General features: G+C 38.9%; 1 protein-coding gene across 1 annotated transcript in view; it reads left to right on the plus strand.

Annotated features, from left to right (window-relative positions):
• Positions 1–2509: 2509 nt before the first annotated feature.
• Positions 2510–12539, plus strand: part of dscama (Down syndrome cell adhesion molecule a) — a gene marked incomplete at both ends in the record, with an annotated part of 120588 nt that continues 110558 nt past the window's right edge. The window contains one exon of the mRNA XM_079803751.1: positions 2510–2552. Within this exon, the coding sequence (XP_079659877.1) occupies positions 2510–2552 (43 nt within the window). The remainder of the gene's footprint in view (positions 2553–12539) is intronic.

Genomic DNA, 12539 nt, shown 5'->3' on the forward strand with positions numbered 1-12539 from the left:
ACCTTTCGATCAGAACCAGCATTAACTTCTTGAGCAATTTGAGCTACAGTAGCTTGTCTGTTTGATCGGACCACACGGGCCAGCCTTCGCTCCACACGTGCATCAGTGAGCCTTGGCCGCCCATGACCCTGTTGCCGGTTCACTACTGTTCCTTCCTTGGACCACTTTTGATAGATACTGCCCACTGCAGACCGGGGACACCCCACAAGAGCTCCAGTTTTGGAGATGCTCTGACCCAGTTGTCTAGCCATCACAATTTGGCGCTTTTCAAACTCGCTCTAATCCTTATGATTGCCCAATATTTCCTGCTTCTAACACTTCAACTTTGAGGACAAAATATTCACTTGCTGCCTAATATATCCCACCCACTAACAAGTGCTGTGATGAAGAGATAATCAGTGTTACTCACTTCAGCTGTCATAATGTTATACCTGATCGGTGTATATAGTACTTGTCTGGTTAATAATAACAATTTTTTTTTATATAATAAAATTAATTAAGCATTATATACATACACACACACACATAATACTTAAAACAATATTATTGGTTGTAGCAGCAGTATTAACTGTCTAGATAATAATAATAAATATCACATTTAGGTATTTCTTTATTTTGAATATATAATATGAATATTTGAAAAGTATATAGAATTAAATATATATTATATAAAATAGTAATATTATTAATTTTCTAGATAATAATAATAATAATAAATACCACATTCATGTATTTCTTTTTTTAATGGCAGATAAAAATGGTTCAAAAACATCAAGTTTATTGTGTTATTATTAGACAGAACATAGGCTACTCAAATCTAATTAAAGGTTAATGTTTTTCATGAAAACGCAATGAGTCGCACCAACGCCTCACTGCGCAGGAGGCAAATGCTCTGATTTGTCAAGGTCGATTAATGAAGCCAGCTTAAGGGACGAAAAAAAACCCTCACACGCCCTCAGGGGTCCTGAATCCTAACAGAAACCGCATTAAATGACATGAATTCATGTCTTCCAATTAAGATCATTTAGAGGAAGTTGTCACACACAACTGTGATGTTAATGTTACCTTCATTCCACACTCTTTTATTTTTAAACATTGCTAACGGGTCAAATCAAATTCAAGAACTTGCCACATGCTTTTTTGTGTTCTTTCCACAGCCATGTGGGTTTCATTCATCTCAACATTTACTAATACATTTTTACAATCAAAAGTGGGATCTGTTAACGTTAGTTAATGCACTGTGAACATGAACATTTTTATTAACAGAGGTTAAAAAAATGCTATAAAATATATTGCTCATTCTTAATTTGTGTTAGTTAATACAATCAAATTAACACAAAGTGGTGTAGTGGTTCAGATAGATAGATATATATGTGTGTATATACATAATTTTTTCCCCCCATGAATATCAAATTAAAACAAAACATAACTTTTCATTAAAAAAGGGAAACAATTTGAAATATTTATTGGTAATTCTCTTTTTACATGACAAGATGGCTTCCTTTAAATTAGGCTTTTTTCAAAAATTTTTTTTGTTACAATATCCAGACACCTTGTCACACACACACGCACACACACACACAAATATAATTTAAATAACATTTATTATCATGTATTATCATTTGCATGTTAATGTATTCAATAAATTTTGTACAATATCCAGACACCTAGACTTTTTCTACGTGTCACACACACACACAAAAATATATAAATAATTGAAATAACATTTATCATCATGTTTGTATAATTTGCATTTTAATGTATTTAATAACTTAGCTTGGGAATAAAATTACCCTAATTTTGTGCATGTGAGTGATCACATGATTACTTACGTTTGTTTTGGTGTGCTTGGACTCTCTCTTTAAGAGCAGCACCCCTGCACCTTTAAGGCTGCAGAGGAGAGAGAGAGAGAGAGAGAGAGAGTAAGAGAGTGAGAGGGGGGTGTTGTGTTGTGTGATGCTCTGGTGCTGATGCTGAGCTCTGGAGTGATCAGTGCAGCAGGGGAAGATGCGCGTGCTTGCTGACTGCTGGACGGTGCGAGGTGGTGAAGAGGGATGTTGCTCTGAGAACAGCTAACAGCCATCATCTCAATCCCTTCACACGCTGGAGTTTCAGAGCTTTTTCTTTTTAATTTCTTTTTCGTTCTTTTTTTTTTCCTTTTCTGTAAACTTTCCGATATGATTTTGAACCATTGATAATTCAGTGGATTTACTTTCCCGCTGTTTATTTCTCGTACGAGGCTACACCTGTGCGCAGTCCCCCTCAGTAAGCGCGCGCTCTGACTCAGCATCGCACCTGCCCGCCGCTCACCGTCTCGCGCCACAGCTGGATCTCAGCTCGGAGACAATCAGCCTGGGAGCGCACGCGAGCGAGAGCTCCGGTTCACATGCATCCCTTCCACTGGAACTACTAATTAGAGATATTCATATTCCTGCGCAACGTTTTTTTGGAGGAAAAGTGTGCAGTGGGCAAAGAAAAATCTTAGTTTGGAGATTGAAAGGAGCGGGGCATGTGGATATTGGCCATCATCTTTTTCCAGTGCATTTTGAATGGTGAGTAGTGTGTGTTTTTTTTATTGTTGTACAGGCTGTAACTTCGTGGAAATTAATTAACATCGCAATGCACTAGGAATACATTTAAGCACGTTTGAAATACGATTCTGGTCCATTTGATTTAGTCTCTTGTTAATTCACAACACCATTCTTTTAAAAGGTTTACACATATCATTTTAGTGCTTATGCCATAAATATCATGCATGCAGTTTCCCCCCTAATAGTTTAAAATATTGCACATTAATTTAAGCAAATAATTCAGGTGGAACCAGTACAGCAGCAGACTCCTAAATAAGCATTTAAATCGCCTGATTTATGGTTAGTCACTTTATTACATTTTACAACTCATAGTACTAAACAAACAAACATGCATTATTATGCAAATACTCTCAAAGTGCATCAACAATGTCAAAAATATGAATCTTGACATCCTTGTTGGACCAAACCTGATGTGATGTGACAGTTTTGTTTTGTTTTTTCCCCCCTCCCTTTCTGTATGACATTATTATATTTTACATATAATACATATTTTATTTTAAGCGTTTGATAAAACTGATTTGCTGGTATCCTTCTTAAAAACGCACACAAATAGAAAATTGGAGTAATTAGGCAATTTTATGAATTTTAAAAAAAGCACCAAAAAAGCATCTAAAAAGAAAAATAATAAAAGAAAATGTGCTGTATTGTGGCATAGTGACACAGCCGCCATGTTTCAAGAAGAAGCACTGAAGCATTGAATGAAAAAATAACTCGCAGTCACTCAATTGGCACTTTACTGAATGCTTTCACTGTGACCTTTTCACAAAACATTTATTCAAAAAAAAAAAACAATATTCCATGCGGGTGTCCGAATCATATTGACCTCTAAAAAAAAAAAAATTTCAACCGCAAATGCTCGACAGGAGGCGAGTGTTGATGGCTTTAAAATGGAGAGACAGTGAGTGGGTGCTGGTTGCTGGGCTAAATCAGGATGGGTGTGTTTGTGGTGGAATAGAGAGAGAGTGAGAGGGGGGTTATGAGGGGTGGGGGGGAGGAAGCAAGGAGAAAATGGGGCCATTTAGGTGGTTTTAACAGAGTAACACTGTGGCGCGTTAATATCAGACCCAGGCCACTCCACATAGACTGACCGGTGATGGCAAAAACAGGAGATGCATTTTGATAGGATGCACACACAAAAAGCGTACACAGCAATGCTTTAGCGTAAAGGGTGTTGTTGAATGCCACGAGGCCACGTTTTATTGAATCATATCAGTCAAAATTTTTGTCAAATGATTTTTCCCAAGCTATATCAGTTTACCGCAGGGCTGCGATGAACCCAGAAATGGACACAATCGTTTAACCTCAATTAATGGTGTATCAATGAAATTGATTATCATTTCAGAGGGATTTTGTTTTTGGCCAATTGAGTGGTGCATGTCTACTGAACTGTGTTCAAATGAGCATTTCTAAAAAGCATTTTAAGTGTTTCTCTTTGAATCAATATGGTCCCATTTGTGCCACTGCGTTCTAGCCGTGTATGTGGGTCTCTGAGGCTCCATTGATCAGCGTTCTGATGCAGTGCCGCTGCTGTCAGTGCAGTGAGCTCTCTCTCTCTCTCTCTCTCTCTTTCTATTTCTCTCTTGATCTCGCGCTCTCTGGCCAGTGTAGCATGTTTCTTGCGGGTGTGTGGGGGAGAGAGAGAGAAAAAGAAGCCATACAAAATGAGCCTTTCATGATTTGGTTAAGCTCACAGCCCAGTTCTCCACTGGTCTCTATGGAAACCCCTGAAATGTATGTTGGCGCAGTGGCCTTGGCGCTTCCTGTACAGGTGACCCCGGAAGTGTTTCCGTAATGACTAGCAAAAGAAAACGCGGCGTGCTTGTTTGCGAAGCCGTTTGGGATGTTAACTGGAAAGGAAAGGATCATTTAATTCCCTGGTCTCTTAAATATCCCTTTTGAGATTTCATGTTTTTTCCTTTATTGTTGATGGACAAGTGCTCAGTGCAGCTGCAGCTTGTACACTCTTCGAAAAGAAGGTTCAGTGGGTTTCTATATTGAACCCTAGGGTTCTTGAATCAATTTTAAAGAAACCTTTATGCCAAAAAGTTTCTAGATAAGTGTAACCCCTCCAAGCAGGATTCGAACCAGCTTTTCCGGCATGGTGCTCACAAGGACACTATAGACAACAGCATCTGGCATCTGTTGCTAGTGCATCTCTTGAGGCCAGGGGAGTGAGGTTTTCCTGCACTTCACTAGCTGGCCTCCGTAACACTTACTCCTATCCGGGTCACGGCACCAATGTAACCCCTCCGGTTCTACTCGCATCTGGTCGGAGCGGGATTCAAACCTGTTTCCGGCATAGGAGGCAATCGTTAACAAGGACACTAAAGACCACGGTCAAGCGTCAGTCGCTAGTGCATCTCTTGAGGCCAGGAGAGTGAGGTTTACTATGCACAGCTCTTTACTAGCTGGCCTCCGTTACACTCACTCCTATCCGGGTCACAGCACCGATGTAACCCCTCCGGTTTTACTTGCAACCACTCCGAGCAGGAGTCGAACCTGCGTTTCTGGCATGGGAGGCAGGCGTTAACAAGGACACTATAGACCACAGCATCTGGCATCTGTTGCTAGTGCATCTCTTGAGGCCAGGGGAGTGAGGTTTACTATGCACAGCTCTTCACTAGCTGGCCTTCGTTACACTCACTCCTATCCGGGTCACGGCACCGATGTAACCCCTCTGGTTTTACTTGCAACCACTCCGAGCAGGAGTCGAACCTGCTTTTCTGGCATGGAAGGCAAGCATTAACAAGGACTATATAGACTGCAGCATCTAGAGTCTGTCGCTAGTTCAACGCTTGAGGCCAGGAGAGTGAGGTTTAATATGCACAGCTCTTTACTAGATAACCACCGTTACACTTACTCCCATCCGGGTCATGGCACCAATGAAACCCCTCCTGTTCTACTCGCATCTGGTCGGAGCGGGATTCAAACCTGTTTCCGGCATAGGACGCAAGCATTAAAAAGGACACTAAAGACCACGGTCAAGCGCCAGTCGCTAGTGCATCTCTTGAGGCCAGGAGAGGGAGGTTTACTATGCACAGCTCTTTACTAGTTGGCCTCCGTTACACTCACTCCTATCCGGGTCACGGCACCGTTGTAACCCCTCCGGTTTTACTTTTAACCACTCCGAGCAGGAGTCGAACCTGCTTTTCTGACATGGAAGGCAAGCGTTAACAAGGACTCTATAGACTGCAGCATCTAGAGTCTGTCGCTAGTTCAACGCTTGAGGCCAGGAGAGTGAGGTTTAATATGCACAGCTCTTTACTAGATAACCGCCGTTACATTTACTCCCATCCGGGTCATGGCACCAATGTAACCCCTCCGGTTCTACTCGCATCATTTCCAAGCAAGATTCGAACCAGAGTTTCTGGCATGGGAGGCAAGCACTAACAAGGACACTAAAGACCGCAGCATCTAGCGTCTGTCGCTAGTGCGCCACTTTTGGCCGGGGGAGTGAAGTTTACCTGCAGAGCTCTTTACTAGCTAAACTCCGTTACACTCACTCTCATCTGTGTCACGGCACCAGTGTAACCCCCTCTGGTTCTATTTGCAACCGCTCTGTTCGGGATTCGAATCAGTGTTTCTGGCATGGGAGGCAAGTGATAACAAGGTCCCTAAAGACCGGAGCATCTAATGTCTGTGGCTAGTGCGCCTCTTGACAACAGGGGAGTGAGACTTACCTGCACAGCTCTTTACTAGCTGGCCTCCGTTACACTCACTCCCATCCGGGTCATGGCACCAATGTAACCCCTCTGGTTCTCCTTGCAACCGCTCTGAGTGGGATTTGAACCGGCGTTTCCGACATGAGAGGCAGGTGCTAACAAGGACCCTAAAGACTGGGGTGTCTAATGTCTGTTGCTAGTGCTGGGGAGGCCAGGGGAGTGAGGTTTACTTGCACAGCTCTTTACTAGCTGGCCTCCATTACATATTTGCTCCCACCCGGGTCACGGCACCAATGTAATCCCTCTGGTTCCACTCGCAACCGTTCAGAGTGGGATTCGAACCGACATTTCCTGCATGGGAGGCGGAGGCGTAACAAGGACCCTTAAGATCACAGCAACTAGCATCTGTTGCTAGTGCGCCTCTGGAGGCCAGGGGAGTGAGGTTTACCTGCACAGCTCTTTACTAGCTGGCCTCCGTTATAGAAGCAGAAATTACTTCATAAAATGTTCATGTTTAACATATTATTTAATCTTTTTTCTCCAGTGATAAAGTATGTTATTACCTGTTTAATTTATAAAATGTTTTTTTATTAAAACTGAAACAAAACGAACTATTTAGAAATATATTCATAAAATGATTTGACGATGGGAACCACTAAATGGTTCTATATATGAAGCGCCTGACAGAAACCTTCAAGGTTCTATATAGAACCTTTTCTTCTAAGAGTGTTGATGCACAATTAATGCAGTTAATACCGTTTTTATAATTAAGTCCTAATAACAAACAATCACACTGCTTTTTCCAAGCTCAGCTTTCTGGTATTGAACAACAAATGTTTTTGCATGTAAAATCATGCTGAGTTGTTTTCAATGGCTCTTGTGTTGGTGAAGAGCTCTCGAGACCGTGTGCATATTAACACACAAATGTAATTGGAACAACATAAGCGTCCTCGCACAGACGGAGCCGAAAGTAGGTGCGATGTTGTTTTTGTAAACTGATGCTAGGGGCCAACTCTGACATACACTCAAATGGACACGAGTAAACAGCGCGGCATAGAGCAAAGTGCCCAATCAGCTGTCGCTTTCCATGAGATGGTTTTTAAGAGAGCTTTTAGCTGAGTCCAGATCAAACAGACAAAAGTGTGTGGGCATATCCATTTGTTTTGCTCAACTGTACGCCTGGGTTTTTAAGACTGCAGCTGCACTGTGGTGGAAAGAAATCAAGGCCTTGTTTACAGTCCTGAAAGCAAAGCAAACGGATATTGTTCTACAAATCATTTGATATGTTTTAAAATCAACAGAACAGAATTTCAGAACAATGTAGATTCATTGTTTTTGTTTTTTGAGAGCCCCTGACATGTGCATGTTATTCTTGTTTTAATATTATTATGGTAATTATATAGGCTACACTGAAAAAAATGATTATGGCCCGATTAAATTAAGCATAATTAATTTGTGCTCGTTTAAATAATTTAAATTTAGTTTTTTGATTTTAATAAAAAAAATGAAGTGGTTTCATGGGAAATGCATGTGTTTTTGTTTAAATTGAGATAAAATAAATTGATTGCGACCACTTACGATAAAACATTTTTGTAAATTCAACAAATAATTTTTTTCAGTGTATCCTAGAATTGTTTTTATTTTCATAAATTTTTAGAATTAAAACAAAAACTAACCAAGATTTAGCCTACTTTATTTATGAATTGTTTTTACATATCACATATATTTTTATGATTTGTTTTTGCTAATGCACCGTTTACCTAGACTATGTAAGGACATATCATAGATTTATTTAGTCATTTATTTGTTTAAAAACTTAACCCAAACTAACCCATTCAAAAAACCTGCATTATTAAGATTGAATTAGTTTAATTTCAGATTTCAAATAGGATTCACAATTTTGTTTAATTTTGTTCTCAGCTAAATAGCCTGTTGTGTTTTTTGAATTGTTTAAAAGAAAATAATTTACTTTATTTATGATTTTTTTTTTTTTTTTTTTTTAATTTAGCTCCCTTATTAGGGACAACTCTGTCCCCAAAATATATTTAAGTTTACCCCTAACTTGCCATAGATGATACAAAAAAAATGGTGTGTAGGATTTACTTTGAAACAGTTTTCAGTAAATTACACAAATAATTACACAGAGCAAAACTTTGAAAAAAGTGTATGGAGTTTTACATACAATTTACTCTTTCCCAAAATAAACCATACACTCTAAAAAAAAAAAGGTTCTATATTGCACCAAAAATGGTTCTTGGCTCGTAATCATAGGGGAACCTTTTTTAGTGCTATATAGCACCAATTTTGGTGCTTCAGTGGTTCTTCAGCGGTTCTTCAGAGCTTCTTCAGCGGTTCTTCAGAGGTTCTTCACCGGTTCTTTGACTAAGGTGCTATATAGCACCTCTGAAGAACCGCTGAAGAACCACTGAAGCACCAAAATTGGTGCTATATAGCACTAAAAAAGGTTCCCCTATGATTACGAGCCTTTTATTTTAGAGTGTAATGGGGGAAAAAGCTAGCAGTAAAAAGGGATTTTTATCAGATGCTTCATATACGGTATTGTTGCTTTTTAATATTTTATTAGTTATTAAGTAACAAATCGGGAAGGTTAAAGCTGTGCCAATAGCAGAGCACAATGTGTATTAGAAAAAGACATAAACGTGTGCTGTGAGTCAGACTCTGTAGGGCACATACACGCACACACAGCGCTACTCAACCTAGTAGCTCTTTCCCCAGCATATCAGTAATTCCAGGAGTCGTTTGGCATAATGACATTTTGATGATCTGCTTGTACTAACTGTTTAGCGAGAAGGAAGGCTGATCAGTGTTCATATTTTCCATCAGCTCAGCTTATTGTCAATCAGCAGGAAATATGCCTGACAGACGGGCCTGTGCTGGTGGCCGTAATGTGTATTTATTTCCTGCTTTGATGACTTGGCAGAAAAAGCACTTCGTATTTTACACTGATGAGGACTTTCAGGCTTTTTTTAGTAAAGAAGCTTGATGACTTTAGCACAAACCACTGGGCTGCTCCATCCACTGTGACCATCTTAAATTAGACAGGGATTTTTCCTGTCAGTGGTGCTTTTGTTCTGTTGTTGTGAAAGAAATGATTTGTAGAGGCGGTTTTTGGTGAGCCTTAAAGGGATAGTTCACCTAAAAATGAAAATCACCCCATGATTTACTCACCCTCAACCTCAAGCCATCCTAGGTGTATATGACATTCTTCTTTCAGACGAATACAATCGGAGTTATATTAAAAAATGTCCTGGTTCTTCCAAGCTTTATAAGGGGCAGTGAATGGAGGATGAAATTTTGAAGCCCAAAAAAGTCCAACATAAACGTACTCCACATAGCTCTGGGGGGTTAATAAAGGCCTTCTGAAGCGAAGCTTCCATATCCATATTTAAAACTTTAAAAACTAAAATAACTAGCTTCTGTCGACTTATCTCAAGTCGACTTATGCCAAAAGAGCAACCCCTTACGCAATGTAGGAGTAAGCTTTTATGCTTCTCGCGGTTCAAACAAATAGGGCTGGGCATAAAAAACTCAAGATCCACTTCTCTAATATCGAAATCCTCTGACATTTCTCTTTAAAAATTCTAATTCAGGACCGGTGTTTTGTTTTGCTCTATCCTCTGCGCTTCAGTGTTCTTCAATGCGTCATGCGTCAGGTCAAGGGTTACTCTTTTGCCGTAAATCAATGCGTACAGCTGCTGTTGGAAGCTAGTTATTTTAGTTTATAATGTTTTTAATATGGATATTTTTTTCTAACACGAACACATCGCTTTGCTTTCTGTCTGTCTATCTAATCTGTTGATCAGTGAGACTTTATACATATGTTTATATATCCAGATTGGAAGAATTTAGGCTAAATGGCTGTAATTTTTGTAAATGTCTTTTTAATAAAGTAAAAAAAAAAAAAAAAAAGTGCACGTTAATACCTTATGGAGATATTGCCATGTGATTCTGTGATTTTCAGTCACTGAATAATATTTTAAATTAGTCATAATGAATAATACTGGTTGATTTTAATTCAGTTACCAAATAAAGCACATTATAGGTTACCTGACAACGTGTGTTTTTTTACGGCATATGAAGTTTTACCCATTTATACCTCATTTGTAAAATCCAAAATGGATGTTAAATATCATAATTTCAACCTAAATGCAATCTGTATTGAATCACAAGAATTTTTTGACATCATCCTCAATATTCATATTAACGATCAACTAGGGTTTTCCAATGATAGAGTTCCGAAACTGAAATTAAATTCTAATATTGTAGGTGATGTTTCCTCCTCAATATCTATGGTGTTTATGGCCCTCACAAAAATGTATGATTCCCTTATATATATATATTTGTCCACATGGACGGCCAAGAGCTTTTTACAAATGGCTAAAAGAATTTAGGACTTCCTCCCTCTCTCTCTCTCTCTCTCTCTCTCTCTCTCTCTCTCTCTCTCTCTCTCTCTCTCTCTCTCTCTCTCTCTCTCTCTCTCTCTCTCTCTCTCTCTCTCTCTCTCTCTCTCTCTCTCTCTCTCTCTCTCTCTCTATATATATATATATATATATATATATATATATATAAAATATGTGTTTTTTCAGTAAATAATGAGGGTGAACTGGGTTAAATCTGGTCCCCTGCAGTCCTGAATATGTGGTTACATCCTTGGTTTTTGTCCATGAGTTAACAAAGTCTGTTTGACCACTGAATGTGTCCATGTAGCAGAGTAGACGAGAAAAAAAAATGGGCAGAATTTCAACACCCAAAAATGTGTAACATTTGCAGAGATCCCAGCAAATGCCTCATTGAAGCTGCTCTCGCCTCAGGTCTGTTCTGTTTCCACTGCATTCTCTATCGGCCCGTCCCCAGAAGTGATTATGCTAATTGCTGTTTGATCAGATGATTAAATTATAATTCGATTAATCCTGAGCACTAAATGCTCTGAATACATTTACATCTGCTTGGCTGCGTCAGTGCGCAGGGGCGCAAGCTTTCTGCCATGCAGCCAGTGAGGAGAGGAGCTGACCTGAGACTCGCACCCAAATATTAGCACAGGCACATGTTTAGAAGAGGGCACAAACTGAGACATCGGGATACTGTAAGCTGCTTAACAAAACCAAACAATACATAGTTAAGTATTTAGTATATTGTGGTGAACCAAGATTGATTTTTCAGTGGTTGATGTCAATATCTTTAGTGCCAGATGTACAGTATTTGCACATATACATATGTGTGTAATTACATATTCCGTATAATCATTTAACAATTCAGTATAAATAAACAGAAATTGTTTAAAAAACATATACTATATTTACATCATATATTGAAAAAATTTTTTTTGACAATGCTACTAGCATCTGTTTTTGTGCCCAAAAGGCCAAATTAATCTGCCTAGTCAATATTTTTGTTTACCATAATTCCGATCTGGCTTTTTTTCTTGGGCTTAATCATTTATTTTGGTTCTCCAAAATCTGTTATCACCGTAGTCTGTAATTGATAATTACCCAACTTGTTTTTTTTTATTTTTATAATTACTTATTTGTTTTTTCACCACTGATGCTCCCATGGGGAATGTATCTGTCCGTTAAAGACAGCATGATTCCTCACTGTCCTCACTGTGCTTTGTTTTGGTGTGAGTGTGTGTGTGTGTGTGTGTCTTATGTGATAAACACAAGGAAACCGGTGTCCTGAGTAAATCTCACTTGCCTCTGCGAGCCTTATGCTCTATAAACAACAAAGGATTCAGAGGAAGCCCTACAATCTTTTAGCCATTTGTAAAAAGCTCTTGGCCTTCCATGTGGCCAAATTTGCTGACATTGCATTGGCTGACATTTTTGGAAGGCAGAGTTTGGGTGATGGCGCACATGAAGGTGGATAAGTCTAGTCTTATTCTAACTAGCAAATAAGATTGGATATATATAAGCAAGTAATCTAGCAATTAAGACTAGTGAGTAACCATATATATGTATTACTTGCTTAGGGGGAGGGACGTTTATAGAGATAATGTCATTGATTGGACAAAAATCTATGCAGTGCAGGATGAGTCATCAGTATTTTTGCACTGTTTGCACCAGAAGAGAAAGACTGTATATTTTAAATGCAAATTGACTAAACGCTTATATATACAGTGAAAAAAGGTGAAAAACAGTGAAATATTTTGTGCAGGGTTTACTTTGAAACAATTTTATTTCAAATAATTACAAAGAAACACATTAAATTAAATGTGAAATTTTCAAGTAAAAAGCATAATCTTCTTGGACAATGTACTTTTTCACTTGAA

The sequence above is a fragment of the Gobio gobio genome, assembly GCF_949357685.1.
Source record: "Gobio gobio genome assembly, chromosome: 22".
Lineage (NCBI taxonomy): Eukaryota > Metazoa > Chordata > Actinopteri > Cypriniformes > Gobionidae > Gobio > Gobio gobio.